At 49.7% G+C, this 23413-nt stretch overlaps 1 protein-coding gene across 18 annotated transcripts in view; it reads left to right on the forward strand.

Moving 5' to 3' along the window:
* Positions 1-12930: 12930 nt before the first annotated feature.
* Positions 12931-23413, forward strand: part of SARDH (sarcosine dehydrogenase) — an 86458-nt gene continuing 75975 nt past the window's right edge. For 7 of the 18 annotated variants that reach the window (XR_001721071.4, XR_008537193.2, XR_008537195.2 and 4 more), the window contains exons 1-7: positions 12932-13203; positions 15410-15460; positions 18575-18935; positions 20181-20359; positions 21306-21485; positions 22594-22717; positions 22916-23016. Coding sequence is in view for 7 of the 18 variants with exons in the window: in XM_009457651.5 (XP_009455926.2) it covers positions 18605-18935; positions 20181-20359; positions 21306-21485; positions 22594-22717; positions 22916-23016 (915 nt within the window). In the remaining 11 variants the exon portion in view is untranslated. Of the gene's footprint in view, positions 13204-14507; positions 14640-15409; positions 15461-18574; positions 18936-20180; positions 20360-21305; positions 21486-22593; positions 22718-22915; positions 23017-23413 lie in introns of those variants that run through there. The other 11 variants (XR_001721078.4, XM_016962022.4, XM_016962023.4 and 8 more) reach the window with 8 other exon arrangements.

Genomic DNA, 23413 nt, shown 5'->3' on the forward strand with positions numbered 1-23413 from the left:
ACTCCTGGCCTCAAATGATTTTCCCACCTTGGCCTCCCAAAAAACCGAGATTATAGATGTGAGCCGTCGCACCCAGCCTAGGTGTTTTCTTTTATCTATTAAGTGTTGCAAAAAATACGAATTTTGTGCTTGTGCTTAACTTTCTCATTTATCCAATCAATTTGTATTGATTCCTTACCTGAGATTCAACGTTGAACAAGACCAACAAGGTCTCAGCCAGTTTCTAGTGGCATATCAGGCTGAGCTAACATGGAGGCCTCTCTTCCTCCACTGCCAACACAGAAATCCTTGAAAAAAAAACATGCAGAAGGCATAGCTGAGCTGGAAAGAAGGGCCCATTCCAGAAAAAGAGAAATCGAAGCCCGAGGAGATATTGGGAGCTAACCCCGGGGCAGTCTCCGGGTCTTGGCCCCTCTGGGCCTGGGACCGGTTCCAACACTCTCCTGGCATTGGGAGCCACAGTTGCAGATCCCCCGAGGCCAGAAGCCAGCACTGGGCACCCTGCATAAAGTTAAGCATCTCAGAGAATCCCTGTTGTGCAGAGGAGACTGACACACATGGATAGTTGAGAGTGTCTGGAAAACAAAGCCAAAATCACGGAGAAGGATAAATGTTTTAAAATATTTTTTAAAGTTTACAGAAACAGAATAAAAAGGCACACCATACCCCACGCCAAATGAACCAGGAATGGTTAACCTTGGAGTTCAAAGATAAAAAGTAATCCACTGGGCATCCAAGCAGAAAGAACAAGTCTCTTAAGAGAAAAAAAAAACCAATCAGGTTTGCTTTAGACATTACTCCAGTAACACTCGACATTACCCCAGTAACGCTAGAAGGCAATGAACAGTTCACACAAGGTCTTCATGGTAAGACAGACCCAAGAGTTTGATGCTCAAATAGTTGCTCATTTGTCAGGCAGCAAGTAAGGCATTGCCACATGTAAAGACTCAGGGGCGGCCCGGCAGGGTGGCTCACGCCTGTAATCCCAGCACTTTGGGAGGCCGAGGCAGGTGAATCACTTCAGGTCAGGAGTTCGAGACCAGAGTGGCCAACGTGGCAAAACCCCTTCTCTACTAAAAATACAAAAATTAGCTGGGCATGGTGGTGGGCGCCTGTAATCCCAGCTACTCCGAGGCTGAGGCAGGAGAATCGATTGAACCCGGGAGGTGGAGGTTGCAGTGAGCTGAGATTGCACCACTGCACTCCAGCCTGGGCGACAGAGTGAGACTCCGTCTCAAAAAAAAAAAAAAAAAAAAAAAAAGACTCAGGGGCTGTTACTCAGGGGAGCACTTGTTAGAACAATGACCAGGGGCAAACTCCGGCTGGATGACTGGAAAGCTGCCCCAAGGACTGGGGCAGAGTGTGGAAGCGGCATCTCTGGGAACAAGTCTTTTTTTTATTTGTTTTAATCAAACAAAAGAGATTTCTAAGTTTTTTGCGTTCCTTAAAAGTGAAGGCTTTGTCAAACATCTTTGTCTACTCTGGGAAATGTTAGAATGATTAGACAATGATATTTCTTGACTTTTACCTGGAAAATCGAGTGATGGAGGCATAAGTAGACTTCACGGCACAAATACAAACACTAAGAAAGATAATGAATTAAAGTTGGATGAAGATGAGAGAAAGGAAGGGTGAGGAAGATAAAAAAATAGTAATACAGTTTCCGGCCAGGGAAGGAGCAATGCGTGTTGTCTCCAGAGGCTTGCCTTCTGCCTCCAGCAGTGTGTGCATTCATTTTTCTATCACTGTGTCACAAATTACACACGTGGGGGCTTAACACAACACATTTATTATCTCATGGTTCTGTAGGTCATAGAAGCCCAGCCTAGGTCTCGCTGGGCTGAAATGGAGGTGTCAGCAGAGTTACGTTCCTTCCTGGAGGCCCCAGGGGGAAACCATTGCCTTCCCTTTTCCGGCTTCTAGAAGCTGCTGCATCTGTTGAATCATGGCGCCCTGCTCCATCTTCAAAGCCAGCATAGTGGCATCTCTCTGGCCCCTCTTCCAAAGTCACATCTGTCTCCCTCGGGTTACAGCTGGGAAGGGGTCTCCACTTTTCAGGACTCATATGATTAGATTCACCCAGATGATCCAGGACAATCTCCCTGGATCACATCTGCAAAGTCTCTTTTGCAGTGAAAGCTAACACATTGACAGGTTCCAGACTGTGACGTAGTCTGGAACATGGATATCTTTCAGGGGGGCCATTATTCTGTCTTTTGCAGTAGGTTACATATCCTGATCAACCCTTCTGATAAGACAACAAAAACACTGGGAACATATTTGTAATTCCATCAATGAGCTGGTGATAAAGAAAAACACATGCCGAAGTAAAGGCAGGAATCCAGACGGGGGGGCTGGCTTCCTCCTTATGGGTGTTTGCCCAACTGGGTGAGCTTAAGGGCCAATCTTTATCACCTGGCTGGGCGTGCGAGCGAGACAAAACCCAGGGCCCACCCAAGGCAAGCCCCTCTTTAAAGCCGGGACCCCAACAGGCCTCACCCCCAACATCAGGAAGAGTAGAAATACCCACCTCCATAGACACACTGCTGCCACCACCACCACCAAGGGATTGCAAAGGAAATTCTCTTGTACCTTGATGTAGCACAGGAAATTCTCTTTCTTGTACCTTGATGTAGCAGGACGAGCCGCAGACAAAACTCCTCAGACACCGAATTAAAGAAGGAAGAGGTTTATTCAGCCGGGAGCATCAGCAGACTTGCGTCTTAAGAGCCGAGCTCCCTGAAAAAGAAATTCTTGGCCTTTTTAAAGGCTTATAGCTCTAAGGGGTCCACGTGAAAAGGTCGTGATAAATCGAACAAGCATGGGAAACGTGACTGGGGCCTGCATGCATCAGCGAACAGAACAAAGTTTTGCAATGCTTTTTCATACAATGTCTGGAATTTACGGATAACACAAGTAGTTTAGGTTAGGGGTTGATATTATTATTATTACTTTTTTTTAACTCCTAGGGCCAGGTGGTGGTGCCAAGGTTGTCTGGCTATTTATCTTACTTCTGTTTATTTCTAATTTTTTGCTTTCTCTCTTTCCTCCTGTCTTGTGAACTAGGCAAAGTTGGGGGAGGAGGGCAGCAGAAGTAGTAGTGGTCTCCTTCCTTATTGACAGTGGGTGGAAAGAGAACTAACCTGAAAGCACGTGTTACAGATTGCATTGTGCCCCACCCCCCATCTTGAAACTCTTAACTCTCAATACCTGTAAATGTGATCGTATTTGGAAATAGGGTCTTTACAGATGTAATCAATTTAAGATGAGGTCATTAGGGCGGACCCTAATCCAGTCTTACCGGGGTCCTTGTAGAAAGGGGAAACTTGGACACAGAGAGAGACCTGCACACAGAGAGAACACTGTGTGAAGATGGAGACAGAGATTGGGATGACATATCTACAAGCTAAGGAACATCAAAGATTGCCAGCAACCACCAGGCACTAAGGGAGAGGCATGGAACAGATTCTCCCCTAGAGCCTCCAGAAGGAACCAACCCTGCCAACACTCATATCTTGGACTTTGGGCCTCCAGAACTATGAGACAACAAATTGTTGTTCCAGCCATGGAGTGTGTGGTACTTTGTACTGCACCAGTAATACGATGTGCAACTCTGATTTGACACCTAAGAAGGTTCCAGCCTGAAATTACACTTCCTTTGGTTCGAAAAACCTGGAGCTAAGAGTCTGAAGTAGAATACGGGGATTTTTGGCTCTCCTGGGTGCCTGGAAAAAGGAAATGCAAATCCACTTTCAGCCTCAAATAATCCCCAGAGGTAATGTTCTAGGAAATACACATTAACTGTCAAAAAGCACAGATCATCCAAGGAAACAAGATGCATCGCACAGAGGCAGCAAAAACCATGGGGTGCAGAATCAGATCCACAGAAGCAGAATACGAAATAGTTGTGTGTGATGCAGAATAGAAAGGATTGGAAATATGTGTAAAGAGCAAGAAACTCTGAAAATAACCAAGTCAGTTGGGAAAAGATCAAGCAGAACTAGTGCTGCAAAATCTGGGTTGGAACTGGCAGGAAATTGGATTTGGAATGGACGCCACATCGCATGGTGTGGCCCAAGGAAGAGGTGCAGTTGGGGGGACATTTACAAGGCGTGCAGGAAGGCCAATGCCACTGTTAGACACACAGTGGGTTTGCATTCCAGAGAAAGACACTGTCGCCTCCACCCCATGACTACCTTCTTATAGTGCAAACATGAGAAAATGGCTTGTCAGGTGGAGGAAACAGGAAACGACTTGGGTTCCAGTGGCTTCTGGGAGTTTTCAGAGAATGCCTGCTGCCCAGCCCTCTAGGACCTTGGAGTGCAGGGGAACTTGTAGCTCCCTTTGCTAACAGAAGGAAGTTCTTGGTCCTGGGGGAAGCTGGATTTTGGAGCAGCCTCTCTGAGAGAAGGAAAATGGCCCTTGGTGTCTCGCTGTTTATCACAGTGAGCTCTCAGGGTCAAGCAGCCCTTTTGTACCACAGATATTTACATCATAATGTATGGGTTTAACCTTGGATTAGACAAGAAAGAATCGGTGAACTGGAAAATAGTTCTAATGACATCCTTGACGACGCAGAGATGAAACTAATGAAGACGGAGATGGAAGGAGAAGTTCCAACGTACATATAATTTAGACAAATTCCAGAAGAAGAAAGTAAAATGGATGAGGAAGTAGAATGGATAAGAAGCAATATTTGAAGAGACACTGGGTTTGTGTCTGCAAGTAAACTTGAGAGGTAATCTAGGTCTTCAACATAAGGACTGCAACTCTTAGGTGAGTCTCAGTGCTGAACTAGGCCCAGAGACAGTGGACTCGTGGGGCGAGGGGCAGGGGCGCATGCAACATACTGAGACACCAGCTGGGGCAGCCAAGAGGGTTCTGGCGTCAGCCCTCCCTTAATCCTAGGCTGCACAGCTTGTGGGTCTAAAAGACACCCCTTTCTTCCGCTTGAGGAGAGGACAAGGAAGAGTGGGGAGGACTTTGTTTTGCATCTTGGATACCAGCTCAGCCACAACAGGATAGGGCACTGGTCAGAGTCGTGAGGCCCCTGTTCCAGGCCAAGCTCCCAGATGACATTTCTGGACACACCCTGGGTCAGAAGGGAACCTGCTACTTTGAAGGGAAGGACCCAGTCCTGGAAGCATTCTCAATCACCTGTTAACTGAAGAGCCCTTGGGCCCTCAATAACCCGCAGTGATACCCAGGTACTATAAGTTGAGGGCCTTGGGTGAGCCTCTGAGACTTGCTGGCTTCAAGTACCAGCACGGCCACAGTGGGGTAGAGCGCCAGATGGGCCCTTGAGGTCCTCGATTCCAGGACTTGACTCTTCGACAGCATTTCTGGATGTGTCCTGGGCCAGAGGAGAGCCCATTGCCCTGAACAGTGAGTCCCAGGCCAGGCAGCATTCACCACGACCTGACTTAAGAGACCTTGGGTCTTAAGGGAACATTGGCTGGTAGCCTGGCACTACTCCTCACGGCCTGGGGTGGTGGTGGCTATGGGGTGAGGCTCCTCTGCCTTTGGAAAGGAGAGGGAAGAGTGGGAAGGACTGCTGCTTGTGGTTTGAGTGCCAGCTCAGCCACAATACAGTAGAACACCAGGTAGACTTCTAAACTGTTTGACGCTAGTCCCTGACTCCCAGATGGCACCTCTGGACCCACCTGAGGCCTAGGGGACCTTGCTGCCCTGAAGGGAAAGACACAGGCCTAGCTGGCTTTGCCACCTTCCGATTGTAGAGCCCCAGGGCCTTGAGTGAACATAGGCAATAGCCATGGAGTTTATAGCAGCAGGCCTTGGGCAAGACCCAGTGCTGTACTGGCTTTCAGGTCTGACCCAGTGCAGTCATAGTGGTGGTGGTCACAGGGGTGCTTTTGTCACTCCATCCCCAGCTTTAGGTGACTCAGAACAGAGAGAGAGAGACTCTGTTTGTTTGGGAGAAAGAAAGGGAAGAGAACAAGAGTCTCTGCCTGATAATCCAGAGAATTCTCCTGGATCTTTTCCAAGACCATCAAGGCAGTACCTCTACGAGTCTGCAAGAACCACAGAATTACTAAGCTTGGGGTGCCCCCTAAAGCAGATACAGCTTAGATCACGACATCCAAGTATTTTTCAAAATCTGGAAAGCCTTCCCAAGAAGGATGGCTACAAATAAGCCCAGACAGAGAAGACTATAATAAATACCTAACTCTTCAATACCCGGACACCAAAAAACATCTACTAGCATCAACCCCATCCAGGAAAACATGACCTCACCAAATGAACTAAGTATAAGGCACCAGGAACCAATTCTGGAAAAACAGAGATATGTGACCTTTCAGACAGAGAATTCAAAATAGCTGTGTTGAGGAGACTTAAAGAAATTCAAGATAAACACAGAGAAGGAATTCAGAATTATATCAGATAAATTTAACAAAGATACTGAAATAATTTAAAAGAATCAAGCAGAAATTCTGAAGCTGAAAAATGCAATTGGTATACTGAAGATTGCACCAGGATCCTTTACCATCAGAATTGATCAAGCAGAAGAAAGCATTAGTGAGCTCGAATACAGGCTATTTGAAAATACACAGTCAGAGGAGACAAAAAAGAATAAAGGCAATGAAGCACCCCTACAGGAACTAGAAAATAGCTTCAAAGGGGGCAAATCTAAGAGTTATTAGCCTTGAAGAGGAGGTAGAGAAACGTATAGGGGTAGAAAGTTATTCAAAGGGATAATAGAGAACTTCCCAAACCTAAAGAAAGAGATTGATATCCAAGTACAAGAAGGTTATAGAACACCAAGCAGATTTAACCCAAAGAAAACTACCTCAAGGCATTTAATAATCAAAATCCCAAAGGTCAAGGACAAGGAAAAGATCCTAAAAGCCGCAAGAGAAAGGAAACAAATAACATTCAATGGAGCTCCAATACGTCTGGCAGCAGACTTTTCAGTAGAAACCTTACAGGCCAGGAGACAGAGGCATGACATACTTAAAGTGGTGAAGGAAAAAAAACCACAAAAACCTTTTACCCTAGTATATCCAGTGAAAATATCCTTCAAACATGAAGGAGAAATAGACTTTCCCAGACAAACAAAAGCTTAGGGATTTCACCAACACCAGACCTGTCCTACAAGAAATGCTAAAGGGAGTAATTTGATCAGAAGGAAAAGAACATTAATGAGCAATAAATGATCACCTGAAGGTACAAAACTCACTGGTAATAGTAAGTGCACAGAAGAACACAGAATGTTATAACACTGTAACTGTGGTGTGTAAACTACTCTTATCCTAAGTAGAAAGATGAAACAATGAACCAATCAGAAAGAATAACTACAATAACTTTCCAGGACATATTCAGTATAATAAAATATAAATAGAAACAACAAAAAGTTAAAAAACAGGGATGAAGTTAAGGCATAGAGTCTTTATTAGTTTTCTTTTTGCTTATTCGTTTATGCAGATAGTGTTAAGTTGTTATCAGGTTAAAATCATGGGTTATAAGATAGTATTTGCAAGTCTTATGGTAACCTCAAACCAAAAAACATACAATGGGTACACAAAATATAAAAAGCAAGAAACTAAATCATATCACCAGAGAAAATCACCTTCACTAGAGGAAGATAGGGAGGAAAGATAGAAGAAGGAGAAGACCACAAAACAACCAGAAAACAAAATGGCAGGAATAAGCCCTTACTTATCAATAATAACACTGAATGTAAATGGACTAAACGCTCCAATTGAAAGACATAGACTGGCTGAATGGATGAACAAACAGGACCATTGACCTGTTGCCTACAAGAAACATACTTCACCTATAAAAACACACAGAGATTTAAAATAAATGGATGGAAAAAGATATTCCATGGAAACCAAAGAGCAGGAGTTGCTATACTTATATCAGACAAAATAGATTTCAAGACAAAAACTATAATATGAGACAAGGTCACTATATAATGATGAAGGGGTCAATTCAGTAAGAGCATACTTTCAAAGTAATTCTATGAGGCCAGTATTACCTTGAAACTGAAACCAGACAAAGACACATCATAAAAAGAAAACTACAGGCCAATACCTCTGATGAATATTGATATAACAGTCCTCAGTAAAATACTAACAAACCAAATTCAACAATACATTAGAAAGATCATTCATCATGACCAAGTGGGATACATCATATGCAAATGGTTCAACATATGCAAATCAATTAACGTGATACACATCAACAGAATGAAGAATATAAACCATATGACCATTTCAATTGCTACTGCTGAAAAAGCATTTAATACAATTCGATGTCCCTTCATAATTTAAAAAAAATTTTTTAAACTAGGGATAGAAGGGCTGGGCGCAGTGGCTTATGCCTGTAATCCCAGCACTTTGGGAGGCCGAGGTGGGTGGATCACGAGGTCAGGAGATCGAGACCATCCTGGCTAACATGGTGAAACCCTGTCTCTACTAAAAATACAAAAAATTAGCCAGGTGTGGTGGTGGGCACCTGTAGTCCCAGCTACTCAGGAGGCTGAGGCAGGAGAATGGCATGAACCTGGGAGGCGGAGTTTGCAGTGAGTGGAGATCGTGCCACTGCACTCCAGCCTGGGCAACAGAGCGAGACTCCATCTCAAAGAAAAAAAAAACAACAAAAAACCAAAAAACAAACAAACAAAAAACTGGGGATAGAAGGAACATACCTCAACATAATAAAAGCCATATACAAAAGACCCACAGCTAGGATTATACTGAATGGGGAAAAACTGAAACCCTTTCCTCTAAAATCTGGAACATGACAAGGATGCCACTGTCATCACTGTTGTTCAACATAGTACTAGAAGTCATAGCTAGAACAATCAGACAAGAGAAAGATATAAAGGGCATCCACAATGGAAAGGTAGAAGTCAAATTAACTTAATTGTACACTTTAAAATAACTTAGTGTAATTGGATTTTTGGCAAGTCAAAGGATAAATACTTGAGGGGATTTATACCACATTCTCCATGATGTGCCTATTTCATATTGCATAACTGTATCAAAGCATCTCATGTACCCCATAAATGTATACACTTACTGTGTACCCACAAAAATTAAAAATAGAAATCTTCAAAAAAGAGAAATTCTCAAAAGTCAAAGACAGAGATAAATTTGAAAGCAGTGAGAGAAATGCAATTCATCACATACAAGGAAACCCCTAGGAGATTATCAGTGAATTTCTCAGAAGAAATCTCATAGGCCAGGAGAGAGTGGGATCATATATTCACAGGGCTGGAAGGATAAAACTGTCAACCTTGGGAAAGATGTCCAGAAATGAAGGAGAGATAAAGGCTTTCCCAAACAAACAAAAGCTGTGGGAGTTCATTATCACTGCCTTACAAGAAATGCTAAAGGGAGTTTCTCAAGTTGAAATGAAAGGACAGTAACAACATGAAGACACAAAAGTATAAAAACTCTGTGAAGATAAAAATATAGTCAAATTGGGAGTACTCTGCCACTGTGTCTTAGTCCATTTTGCACTGCCGTAACAGGATGACACGGACCGGGTAATTTATAAAGAACAAAAATGTATTTCTCACAGTTTTGGAAGCTGGGGAGTCCAAGATCAAGGCGTCAGCATCTGGTGTCTGGTGAGGGTCTTCTTGCTACATTCTCACACGGCAGAGGCAGAGGGTAGAAGAGCAAAGGGGGACAAACTTCTTCCGTCAAGCCCTTTTATAATGGCAGAGCCATCATGAAGTAAACACCCCAAAGGACACACTTCCCAATACGGTTGCACTGGGGACTAAATTTTAATATGAATTTTGTAGAAAACAAAAACATCCAAAGCATAGCATATTGTAATGGTGACACATAAATTATTTTAACTCTAGTATAAAATTTAAAGAATAATTATAGCAATAATTTGTTAATGGATACACAATATATAAAAGATGTAAAGTATGACCCCAATAACATAAAATGTGGGAGAGGAGAAATTAAAGTGTAGAGTTTTTGTATGTGGCTAAAGTTTAGTTGTTATCAGCTTAAACTGTTATAACTATAAAATGTTGTACATAAACCTCCTGGTAACCACAAAGAAAAATAACTGTAGTAGACCCACAAAAGATAAAAGGGAGTCAAAGCATACCACTACAAAAAAAAATCTCATAAAGACAGCGAGAGAGGAAGATAGGAACAATGAGACTACAAAACAATCAGAAAACAATTAACAAAATGGCAGTAATAAGTCCTTACCTATTAATAATTACTTTAAATTTAAATTGATTAAATTATCTACTCAGAAGCCACTAAGCAGCTGAATGGATTAAAAAACAAAACAAAACAAAATCCAACTATATGCTGCTTACGGGAGACTTGGTTTAGCTTTAAGGACACAGATAAGCTGAAAAATGTTATTCTATCCAAATGAGAAGCAAAAGAGAACATAAGTGGCTACACTTATATCAGACAAAATAGACTTTAAATCAAAACTATCCCAAGAGACAAAGACAGTTGTTATATAATGATAAATGGATCAATTCATCAAGAGGATATAACAATTCAAAAAATACGTGTACTAGGCTGGCACGGTGGCTCACGCCTGTAATCCCAGCACTTTGGGAGGTCAAGGCGGGCAGATCACAAGGTCAGGAGTTCGAGACCAGACTGACCAATATGGTGAAACCCTGTCTCTACTAAAAGAATACAAAAATTAGCCAGGTGTGGTGGTGCGTGCCTGTAGTCCCAGCTACTCAGGAGGCTGAGACAGAAGAATCACTTGAACCTGGGAGGCGGAGGTTGCAGTGAGCCGAGATCATGCCACGGCACTCCAGCCTGGGCAACAGAGCAAGACTCTGTCTCTCTGTCTCTCTGTCTCTCTGTCTCTCTCTCTCTCTCTCTCTCTATATATATATATATATATACACACCCAACATGGGAGCACCTAACTCTGTAAAGCAAATATTAACATAACTGAAGGGAAAATAGATTACAATAATAGTAGAGGACTTCAGCACTTTAAACAGTGGACAGATTATCCAGCTGGAAAATCAATAAGAAAACAGGAGACTTGAGCAACACTACAGACCAAATGGCCCTAACAGATAGATTCAGAACATTCCATCCAATGGCAGCAGAACACACATTCTTGTCGAGTGCACATGGAACATTCTCCAGGAAAGATCATATGTTAGCTCACAAAACAAGTCTTAACACATTTAAGAAGATTGAAATCATATCAAGTATCGTTTCCAACCACAATGGTATAAAACTAGAAATCAATAACAGGAGGAAAAGTGGAAATTTTACACATGTGTGGAAATTTAACAACACACTCCTGAACAAACAATGAGTGGAATAAGAAATCAAAAGGGAAATAAAATAATACCTTGAGGCAAATGAAAATGGAAATGCAATATACCAAACCTCATAGGATGCAGCAAAAGTGATTCTAGGTGGGAAGTTTATAGCAATAAATGCCTACATTAAGAATGATCTCAAATAAACAACCTAACTTCACACCTCAAGGAACTATAAAATGAGGAACAAATTAAGCCCAAAGTTAGCAGAAGGAAAGAAAGAAAGATCAGAGCAGAAATAAATGAAATACAGACTTAAGAAACAATAGACAGGATCAACAAAACTAAGAGTTGAGTTTTTTTGAAAAGGTTAACAAAACCCACAAATCTTAGGCTAGACTAAAATAAAAAAAGACTCAAATAAATAATAAAATTATAAATGAAAGAGGAAAGATTACAATTGATACCAAAGAAATGATAGACAACTATGCCAACAAATTGGATAACCTAGAAATGAATAAATTGCTAGAAGCAGACAGCCGACCAAGACTGAATCCCCAAAAAAAACTAGAAAATCGGCCAGGGCGTGGTGGCTCACGTCTGTAATCCTAGCACTTTGGGAGGCCAAGGCGGGTGGATCACCTGAGGTCAGGAGACCAGCCTGGCCAACATGGTGAAACCCCGTCTCTACTAAAAATACAAAAATTAGCCGGGCGTGGTAGTGCAGGCTATAATCCCAGCTACTCAGGAGGCTGAGGAAGGAGAATCAATTGAACTCGGGAGGTGGAGGTTGCAGTGAGCTGAGATCGTGCCACTGCACTCCAGCCTGCGTGACGGGAGCAAGACTCCACTTCAAAAAAACAAACACACAAAAACAAAACAAACAAAAAACTAGAAAATCTGAACAGACCAATAATGAGTAAGGAGATTGAATCAGTGATCAAACACCTCCCAACAAAAAATAGCCCAGGATATCTGATGCCTTCGCTGGTGAATTCTGCCAAACATTTAAGAAAGAATTAATGCTGATTCTTCTCAAACTCTTCCAAAAAATTCAAGAGGAAGGAACCTTCCAAACTCATTTTATGAGGCCAGAATTACCCTGATACCAAAGCCAGACAAGGACATTACAAGAAAAGAAAATTATAGGCCAATATCCTTGATGAACAGAGATGCAAAAATCCTCACCAAAATATTAGCAAACCAAATTCAACAGCACATTACAAAGATCATGCACTGTGATCAAGTGGACTTCATCCCTGGTGGGGTGACTTCTTTGAGGTGGCAGCCCCTCTGTTGGTGTGATCTAGAGCAGGACTGAAGGAAGTTTACTCAGGGAAATTTACAAGGCTTCTGTGAAACTGACATGGCAGGGCTTCCAGCCTCCTGTTCCAAGATGGGAAAACTAAGTCTCAGCAAAGGGAGAGGTGATAAGACCAGCCCAAGATCGTACAGGACCCTGTCTTGGCCTCCTCCTGTCTGGCCTCTCCAGAGCTGTGACTACTAGTCCCTGGGGGGAGACAGCCTTTCCACCTCTCCCAGACCGGAGCTGGGTGCTAACAGGCCCTGCCGGATGAAAATCCTACGATACTGACAGACAGCTAACAGGCCGGGAGCGGCCCCCAGCCACCACCCCTTGTCCAAAGTGCAGGTTCATTGTGCTGCCCTCTTGGCTTGTAACAGTTTTGCAACAGTTGCAACTTGTCTTTGAGTGCAGGGACAGGAGAAGTGTGGGCTACCCGGCCACTGCCCTGGAGCTGTGGCGACTGCTGCGTTTTTCTCCCATGCACCTGCACGTCCAGGACTCCTGGGAGAACTTGGGCCACACTCCTTCCTTGCCCTCTTGAGCTCGTTCGTCACCCTGTTGGGTGAGCACAGCCCTAGCTCAGGCCGCTGAGCAAGCCACGCCATCCAAAGAGGAGATCCTCTGCCCCAGGACCCCCACACCACCCCAGGTAAGCCTCAAACTGGCGGGGCCAGCTTTCCACTAGGCAGCCAGGGGCCTAAGCCAGTGGGCCCTTTGCCTTTGAGGCAGGGACTGAGAATGGTGTCAGCACGTGGTCAGGCCCAGAGCCCAGGCCCCCTCCTCTAAGAGGTCCTCCTGGATTCCCTGCTGGAAAGAAGCCAGCCTCGTGGTGTCGTGTCTCTCCCTGGATCTGTCTGCTTCGTGGACCCTAAGCCCCTCGAGGGCAGGGGCTGGGTCTTAGATGTCACTATAGGTTTCCCAGCAGTGCTTTGTATACATTGGGCATTCAGTAAATGTAGAGGATAGACAAGCTGGCAACAAGACAGTCGGACATCCTCGGTGTGAATAAGAACACAATGATTTGATTGGTATTAATTACAGCAGTTTACTATACGATCGCTTCCGGTATTGGCAGCTGGCATCATTACGATATTAACAGACTGCCATTGAAATGCCCCGTCTTTGATCCAGCGCGAGGAGGAGATGTGACTTTCCATCAGCACCTGTTCTGATTCTTTGGGCATCCAGAGGTGTATTCTTTCTGGGTTTCCTTCACACCCCTCCTCTGGGTGTCTACTTCTGTCTGGGAATGGGTAACTTGCCCCAGCCCAGAGTCAGGCTGCAGCGTCCGGTCTGCCTCCTCCACCAGCTTGCTGTGTGGCCCCCTCCCTGGGCACTGCTGTCCCCAACAGTCAATGGAGGCTGGAATCCCTGCCCTGGGGGCTACGTGCTGTGCAGTAGCCAGTGGCTTGGGGGCGTCTCCCCAAACACCAGAGGGGTCTGGGAGCTCGGGAAAGCAGGACGCAGACAGACCAGGAGACCCTGTCCCTGGGAAGCTGACCCAGGCCTTCTCGCCTCTGAAGGCAGTGAGCATCCTGTCCCTGGGGGTGAGCAAACTGGGGCATGTGCTGAGATGACCTCACCAAAGGAGCCTCCCTGCAGTGGACAGGCCCCTGGCCCAAGCTGCTGCCGACCCCACCTTTCCTGCCCACCCTGCCTGTGCATAGCTCCTTTTGGGTGTGGGGAGCTCAGGCAGGCTCCAGCAGGCAGGTGGTGCCTGGGTCCACTGCAGCAACCCTGAGGCGCCTGTTTCAGAGACGAGGAAATGAGGGTTGGAGCGGGAGGGTGACTGCCAGGTCGCCTACGGGTAATGGGGCATGGGGTTCACAACCCTGCTCTGCCGCCCTCAGAGGGAGCTGCCCACAGGGCTGGCCTAGAAGCCCCGACTAAGCTGGCCAAGAAGCTGCGGTGGTGGGCGGTACGCTCCGCCCAGATCCTGGGCGGCGACATGGGGCTGGCAGCGAGGGTGGGGGGCGGGGGAGGCCTGGAGTTCCGGCCAGGCCACTGCTTGGGAAGCAAGAAGGTGAAGGCACCTCTGCTGGGCCAAGCACTCTTAGGGCCGAGGGGCACTGCAGCTGACAAGAGGTACTTGGAGGTACACCCCCAGGGAGGGACGAGGCTGGGGCCTCCCCTATGTGGGCGGGGCTGGGCCTGGTCGGATCTGGCTGGGATCTCCCTCTGCCTCTGGCTGCAGGAACCATCCAGCTGCATGAGCAGGACCAGGGTTCACCATATGGGCAGCTGCCTCCCCGCCCCCCGCCGCTCCTCCCCACAACAGTCTGCCTTCCCCCACCAGGCGAAGGTGCCAGGCGCTCTCCTCGCTTGACCCCCGCCACCCCCTGAGCCTGGGAGGAGGAGGGGGTTCCTGGGTCCTCTGCTTTGCAGTGAGGTTAAGTTGTTGCTCAAGGCCCCAGTCCTGTGACAAAACCCCCACCCATCTGTCTGATCCCAAGCCCAGGGCTGTCCTCAGCCCTCACTCCTGGGAAGCTGACTCAGGTACGAGACAGAGTTGGAGGTGGCAAGAGAGTGGGTTAATGTGGAGGCAGCTGTTTCCAGGGAGGTGGCAGGCAGGAGGGGCTCTGGGCTGTCCCCACTGGGGCCGCTGCCAGCCCCCAGTCTGACAGTCAGAAGAGCCCTGACTGACCAGGCAGGTGGTGAAGGGGCACGTGGCAGCCTCCGGCACCAGCAGCTGTCGCTTTTTGGGCACAGTCGGAAGGAGGAGGGAGGCTTTTGCCCAGAGCTGACCAGGTGTGCTGTGCCATGCGGCACCGTGGTGGGGGGTGGGGGGTGGGGCGGGGGTGTTCAGCCTTGGAGGGCCTTCCTTGGTGCCACTCAAGCTGGCTTTCCCCTGGTAGGGCACCAATTCTGGGGGCTCCTGGAAGACTGTGGACCTTCAAGGACTGAAGGTATGTACAGACACATGCAGGAGGCATACCTCCTTGTCCGGGGCCACCTCTGCAGGCAGGAGCCAGGCGGGCTGACACACTGAGGGCTGAGAGGCTGAGGACAAGCTCCAACACCTCCTCACTCCCCTACGCCGCTGCAATCAGACTCCCTGCCCCCTCCCTTGGGATGGGCACTGGGGCAGGAGATGGGGGGCAGCCCTGACCAGCCTGAGAGCTGGGATCCCCCTCACATCCCCCACTGTGCCTAGGACAGGGTTCTGCGCTTCGTCAGGGCTTGGGCAGTGCCCACAGTTCAGGTGGGACAGAGTGTGGCAGTGGGTCCTGAGTCCCCCTGGGATGGTCAGAAGAGGGGGCAGGAGAGAGTCCCCGGCATGGCCACATGGAGGCCCTCTGACCTGGTCACCTCAGGGAGCCTCTCCGTGTGTCAGACTCCCCCGCTGTGAAGTAGAGACGTTATCATGTGTCTATAGGTATTCAATGAGAGTGAACGAACGTGCATAGCTATGGTCCACTCTTGAAAAAGGAGGCTGACTTTCTTAGCTAATTATATCAGTCATTCATACTGACGTAGGTGGCACAGCACTTCACATCTTGGATCACAGCCACATCCCTTTCACTTTTCCTGCAGATCCCAGAAAAGGGCAGTGGAGGTCCACACTGGGCAGGACACCAGCCCACCCCTCCATTGAGGGCTGTTGTGGGACCTCCGTTCTTAACTTCTTAGTTTAAAGAATTTAGGCCGGGCACAGTGGCTCATGCCTGTAATCCCAGCACTTTGGGAGGCCGAGGCACGCAGATCACCTGAGGTCAGGAGTTGGAGACCAGCCTGGCCAACGTGGTGAAACCCTGTCTCTACTAAAGATACAAAAATTAGCCAGGCATGGTGGCATGCACTTATAATCCCAGCTACTCGAGAGGCTGAGGTGGGAGAATCGCTTGAACCCAGGAGGCAGAGGTTGCAGTGAGCCGAGATCATGCCACTGCACTCCAGCCTGGATGACAGAGTGGGACTCTTTCTCAAAACAAAAAACAAAAAACAAAAAACAACAACAAAACAGAATTTAAACATGAGACACACAGCAAAAGAGCTGCAACATAGAGCAATTTATTGCAAAGGAAAAAGAACATTTTGAAAGTTAGGTGCGGATGCACCCTGGGAGAGAGAGGATTCCAGGCGGGGGGCTGCTCCTGAGTGTGAGGCAGCATTGATGATTGCTGGAGAAACCCCCTTTCAGGGAGTCTTCCACAATTATTCATAAGTGGGTGGAAAGAGAGGAAGAGGTTACTAGGCAGCATGTGATGGCTGGTCCTCTGGGTGCACATGCGGTAGCTGTACATGCTTGTTCATACGTCACATGTCTCATTCGCATCTTTTTTTTTTTTTTTTTTTGAGACGGAGTTTCACTCTTGTTGCCCAGGCTGGAGTGCAATGGCACAATCTCGGCTTACTGCAACCTCCACCTCCCGGGTTTAAGCAAGTCTCCTGTCTCAGCCTCCCGAGTAGCTGGGATTACAGGCATGCACCACCACCCCTGGCTAATGTTGTATTTTTAGTAGAGATGGGGTTTCTCCATGTTGGTCAGGCTGGTCTCGAACTCCCGACCTCAGGTGATCCGCCTGCCTCGGCCTCCCCAAGTGCTGGGATTACAGGCATAAGCCACAGAGCCCGGCCTCATTAGCATCTTAAAATCTCCACCCAGGGGTGTGTTTTTTTACTATTAGAATGAGCAAAGGGTCAGTTTGAGGACAGGTAAAATCAGCGTGCACATGCCCTCTCCAGGGGAAAGGCCCTACTGCAGATAGCTTTGCTTGAACGAGCTCAGTTAACACGAGCTCAGTTACAATGCAAACGTGGAGGCTGATTGTGTTGATTGCAGTCACCACAGTTGCTGCGTCCCCAGGACATGGTGACTCCTTTGACTTCCTGTCCTGCCTCGCCTGCACCCAAGGAGACATCCGTCTTCATCAGCGCCTTCTCTCCTGAGAAGGAGGGCTCCCTCTTGCATTCTCATTGTTATTGGATTTTTCTGGCTGGGCAGATCTGGGAGGGCTTCCTGAAGGAGGAGGGAATTGGGGTAGGTCAGCTGGGAAGGAGCAGAGGGGAGGAAGGCCTGTTAATCCGGCTTCTGAGCCCCTGCTCTGCAATCCCAGGTGGCCCCAAGGGAGCAGAGCCGGGACACCACATCCTTCATCAGCTTCCGCCTTAGTCCCACCGAGCTTTGGGGCTGATGAGGGGGCAACACCTCCTGTCTGGGTTTGGGAGGGGCCTGCCCAGGAGGAGGTGCTGGCTCCAGGCTTGGGGGTTGGGTGCCCCATCTCGAGGCTGCCTGCCGATACCCTGTGGCCACTGCTGTAGCATCCACGATGCCTCTCCCTCCTCCTGGCTCTCTGTCTGGGAGTGCAAGTGACTCCATCCCTCAACACAACCCCCTCCCTGCCCTGCTGTGCCACTACCACCACCTTCTCTGGGCACTCCTGCCTCCCAGGTCCCATCCCCACCCCGCAGGACCTGGGGTCTGCCCCAGCACAGACCTGTGGGGCCGCAGGGCTGCTTGGCCCCTCAGGGGCATCTTGAGCTCTGAAAGGGCTCTCAAGGCTGGCGGGACGCCCCCCACCCCCCAGCCCCAGCCTCTCGCTGTCTGTGATCTGGGGGATGAGTGTCCCTGAGACCGGAGCCCCTCCTTTCCAGCTATTGGTCCTCTGTCCTCAGTCCCCTCCCCATCCTCCCTGCCCGGTCTCATGGGGCAGCCCACTTTCCTCAGGTCTCACTTTGGATCTCTGCCAGCCACGTCGACCACTCTTCTCTAGCTCCCCTTGTGGCCCCGACCCCCACTCTTACCCAGAGCTTGGCACTCCCTGTCTTTTCTGTGGGCTGGCAGAGACCTATCCTCACCAAGGTTGCCCCTGGGCACTGACAGAGCCTGCTGCATACCAGGCCCTTAATACATACACACAGAATGAATGAATGAATGAGTGAATGAATGAATGCCATGGGGAAGTGGCAAGAGGAAGGCCCTGGGAGGTAACACCATAGGGCCCTTATTTCCCTGGGTACTCAGCACAGCCCCCACCGTGTCCCCTCTGCACCCCACCCAGTTCTGATTCTCTCCCCAGCTGCCTGTTTTGCTGAGGCCCGGAGCCCCCATGGCCTCACTGAGCCGAGCCCTACGTGTGGCTGCTGCCCACCCTCGCCAGAGCCCTACCCGGGGCATGGGGCCATGCAACCTATCCAGCGCAGCTGGCCCCACAGCCGAGAAGAGTGTGCCATATCAGCGGACCCTGAAGGAGGGACAAGGCACCTCGGTGGTGGCCCAAGGCCCAAGCCGGCCCCTGCCCAGCACAGCCAACGTGGTGGTCATTGGTGGAGGCAGCTTGGGCTGCCAGACCCTGTACCACCTGGCCAAGCTGGGCATGAGTGGGGCGGTGCTGCTGGAGCGGGAGCGGCTGACCTCTGGGACCACCTGGCACACGGCAGGTAGGGACCGGGGGCCAGGTAGGGGCAGGGAAGTATAGGACATAGCGAGGGGCCACAGCCCGTTGCTAGCTGGGACAGTTCTTGGTTCACAACAACCAGCCTGGGGAAGAGACCCTGGGGAAGGGTGCATGGCCAGTTTGCAGGTGGGCGGAGCTGGGGGCACTGCTTGCCCTCCCAGTCTCTGAAGAGCTGTGGTGGGAGGAGGGAGAAGATGCTGCTTGTGTGGCCTGGAGAGTGAAGCGGGGGCCAGAGCTGGAAACTCCAGGCAGCTGTCCAGAGGGCAGAAGCCCCTTTCCTGGACAGAGCCACCAGGACTGAGGGCATTCCAGGGAGTGGAGAAGGACGGACGGGGACCATTGAGGGTGAAGCAGACCTGTGTCCTCCATGAGCACCAGAGGCTTCTACAGTTCTCATTCTCCTAACTAACCAGTGGGCATATATTAAGCACCTATGGTGTGCATGTCCCAGGACAGCCAACCTTCTGCCTTTACCCTTTCAGCCATGGGTGTCCTGGCAAACTGGATCTCCTGACCTGCAGTGTTAGCCAGTTCCTGTGGTGTGAACACTCCCACCCTGGCCAATAGCAAAAGCCACCAGTGTGAGGTCACTGACTGTGGAGCTGGGAAGAGGTTTATCCCTGGGCTCCTGAGAGCTGATGCGAGCCGGCTCCCACAAACCACTGCTCCAACTCTTGCTCTTGCCTTCTCACTGGCCCCCTAGCTGGGCTGTCATAGCCTCTTCCCTGACGTTTCGCCAGCCACACCCCTGGCCTGCCACCTCTCAGATTCAGCTGCTGGAGGGCAGCCTTTGTTGGGGAGAGTGCAGATTTAAGCTTCATTCAGTAGTGGGTTGGTGTCTTGGCGCCCCCTCCACTCACCTGCTCTGTGACCTTGGCCACAGAACTGTTGGTGCCACTTGAACTTGATCTATAAGAGAATCACGCCCTCCTCATAGGGCATGACAGGCTTAGCACGGGGGTTGGCACACAGTAGGTGCTCCAAAAATGGGGGCCTTTGCTATGTCACTCTCTGAGCTGCCCAAGGGCGGGACCTCCCTCACATTCATCTTGGTCCAGTTATTTCCTGCTCAACAACCTCTCCAGGCCCCCCAGGTCCTGCAGAGAAAGACCTTGCAGAGAAAGACACCCATGGTTGAATATCAGGGTATCCCCTGATATTCATTCGTCTGGGGGAAGGAGGTGCAGTCCACTCCCTGGGGAATGATGGCACCCACCCTCCCGGGCAGGCCTGCTGTGGCAGCTGCGGCCCAGTGACGTGGAGGTGGAGCTTCTGGCCCACACTCGGCGGGTGGTGAGCCGGGAGCTGGAGGAGGAGACCGGACTACACACGGGCTGGATCCAGAATGGGGGCCTCTTCATCGCGTCCAACCGGCAGCGCCTGGACGAGTACAAGAGGCTCATGTCGGTGTGTGCTCCCCTGCGGGGGGCAAGGAGGGGGGCTTGGGTGGGTGGGTGCACTCCCTGGGGGGTCATATTGGTGGGTGCACCCCCTGTGGGGGGTAGGGTGGGCTCCCTGTGAGGGTGGAGGTACGCTGGGGGTTCATGTCCGTGTGCTCATCCCCTGCGGGGGGCTGGGGGAGGGGGGCTCGTGTGGATGAGTCTGCCTCCTGTGGGGTCGGGAGTGGGGCTCATGTCGGTGGGCACCCTTCTGCCGCAGGAGAAGGGGACACGCCACAGGGAAGGAGCCCCGGCAGGTGACAGATCTGGGTTCCAGCCCTCGCGCTGCCCCTTGCTGGCTGTGCCACCTGGAGAAAGCGACTTTGCCAGGCTTCATTCAGAATTCCCAGACAGAGAATCTGATTGGCCCAGCTTCTCCCTGTCCCAGTGGTCCACGCCTGAGGACACTGATTGGCTGTTCTTGGGCCAATCAAATGTGGGGGCGTGGTCTATCTGACAGCCTGAAACAGGATCTTGGCCTCTCTTGACAGCTGCTCTGACTGGGAAACCTCTCAGGCCCAAAGTATTAGACCTGTGGGGTTATTTATCTTATATAATAGACACTTTGTGCCAGGCACTGGTCTAAGTTCTTTGTCAATGACATACACTATTCTCACCCCCACTTCACCTGAGTGAGCCTGAAGCGACTTTGCCCCAGGTTGGTCACACAGCTGGCGAGGGTCGGATTGGCACAGGCGGCCTGGCCCCGGAGCCTGCCTCAACGCAGTACCCCCTGCTCCTTAACTCTTATGCTGAAGCGGATTCAAGGGACAGGCTCCGGGGGCGTGGGGGACCGGCTAAGGCTTCTGGGAGAAAGTGAGGCTGGGGTTTGCGGTGGATGCCCAGTTGGGGAGGGGAGTGGCCCAGGGGTCTGCTCCCCACGGACTCAGTTAACCTCCCCTGGGTCCCCCTAGCTGGGCAAGGTGTATGGTGTGGAATCCCATGTGCTGAGCCCGGCAGAGACCAAGACTCTGTACCCGCTGATGAATGTGGACGACCTCTACGGGACCCTGTATGTGCCGCACGACGGTACCATGGACCCCGCTGGCACCTGTACCACCCTCGCCAGGGCAGCTTCTGCCCGAGGAGCACAGGTACTGATGGCCGCCCGGCTCTGGGTCCCCTGTTCCCAGCCCACTCCTCCTGCCTTAGAACCCTGAGAGCAGAAGGCAAGAGAACAAGAGCCATTCTCTGACTGCTGTGTGACTTTGGGCCAGTGAGGACCTCTCTGAGCCTTCTGGTCCACTCCTGCCAAGGGGAGGCCATGCCTGTTCACAGACATCAGGTCGTGCCGTGGGTGCACCCATTCCTCTGCTGCACAAGCAAATCGTATCAAAAGCCCTTCTTGTAATTTGTATCTGCGTTTGTCTCAACTCTGCACATCATTGTAGAACAATTTTTTTGTTTGTTTGTTTGAGACGGAATCTCGGTCTGTCGCCCAGGCTGGAGTGCAGTGGCGCGATCTCTGCTCACTACAAGCTCTGCCTCCCGGGTTCATGCCATTCTCCTGCCTCAGCCTCCTGAGTAGCTGGGACTACAGGCACCTGCCACCACTCCCGTCTAATTTTTTGTATTTTTAGTAGAGACAGGGTTTCACTGTGTTAGCCAGGATGGTCTTGATCTCCTGACCTCGTGATCCACCGGCCTTGGCCTCCCAAAGTCCTGGGATTACAGGCGTAAACCACCACCCCCGGCCTGTAGAACAATTTTAAGAAGACAAATAAGCAAAAAAGAAGTCAAAATCACCCAGCAGTAACTAGTATTGACATTTTAGTATGTTTTACTCCAAATATTTTTCTATGAAAATATATATGTATGCAAAATAGAACCAAGCTGTTGTTGTTTTGTGATTTTTTTTTTTACCAAGCAGTAGACTGCAAATCTTTCCATTAATCAAATATCTTGCTTTTCTAAAAAAAAAAAAAAAGTCAGCTACTTTTTCACGTTATGAAAAGAGGGTTCCCCCCACAAGTCAAGTGAAAGAACTTGCCCAACTTTCAAGTTCTCCAAGTCAAGGCATGGGTGGGTCTAGTTTTCTGGCGCTGTGGTCATCCCGTTCCCATGACAGTGACGCAGGGGGCCTGCTGCTAGCAGAAATAGTGTCCCCAGCTCCCCTCTGGGAGGAGGGGTTGGTTGGAGCGGGGTGGGAAGCACCCCCAGGGAGTCCCGTGGGATTTTAGAAGCAGTTCCTCTCAATCCCAGGTCATTGAGAACTGCCCAGTGACCGGCATTCGTGTGTGGACGGATGATTTTGGGGTGCGGCGGGTCGCGGGTGTGGAGACTCAGCATGGTTCCATCCAGACACCCTGCGTGGTCAACTGTGCAGGTGGGAGTGGCATTTCTCCTGACTCCTGTGTGGCCATGCTGGCTGCTCCCTAAACCTGCTCCTACCGCTGCAGGGCTTCTTTCTGGGGTGGGGAGCCCCTGCTAGGGCAGACAGGTCTGCAGAGGCAGCCTGTGCACACCTGAGAGGCAGCTCCCACCAGGTGTCAGCAGAGCTGAGCTGTCTGTGCTCTGCCCGCAGGAGTGTGGGCAAGTGCTGTGGGCCGGATGGCTGGAGTCAAGGTCCCGCTGGTGGCCATGCACCATGCCTATGTCGTCACCGAGCGCATCGAGGGGATTCAGGTAGGTGGACAGCCCCGGGCTCTGTGTCAGTCTGTGGGGGGCACAGAGACCTGGCTCTGAATCCCAGCTTGAACCCAGGTGGTGTGACCCTCGTGGGTTCCCTCACTGCCCCAAGCCTCAGTCACCTCATCTGTGAAATGGGGATTGTAACATGGGGTATTTCCGGGTGGTGTGAGGATTAAACTAGGTAGCACAGGCGTATCCCTGTTGGGGCTGACCCCCTGGTTCCTCAGGACCTGGCCTCTCTTTGATGCCCAGAACACAGTCCAGCCTGTCCTGCGTGGTGCAGGCAGCCTAGCTTTTTGCCATGTTCTGTGCCCAGGAGTTTCAGGGAAGCCCCGAATGTTTGCATGCTCTCAGTGTGCCTGGGGTGCCTGTCTCAGAGGGTGCTGGTTCC

The sequence above is a fragment of the Pan troglodytes genome, chromosome 11, assembly GCF_028858775.2.
Source record: "Pan troglodytes isolate AG18354 chromosome 11, NHGRI_mPanTro3-v2.0_pri, whole genome shotgun sequence".
In the NCBI taxonomy this organism is placed as follows: Eukaryota; Metazoa; Chordata; class Mammalia; order Primates; family Hominidae; genus Pan; species Pan troglodytes.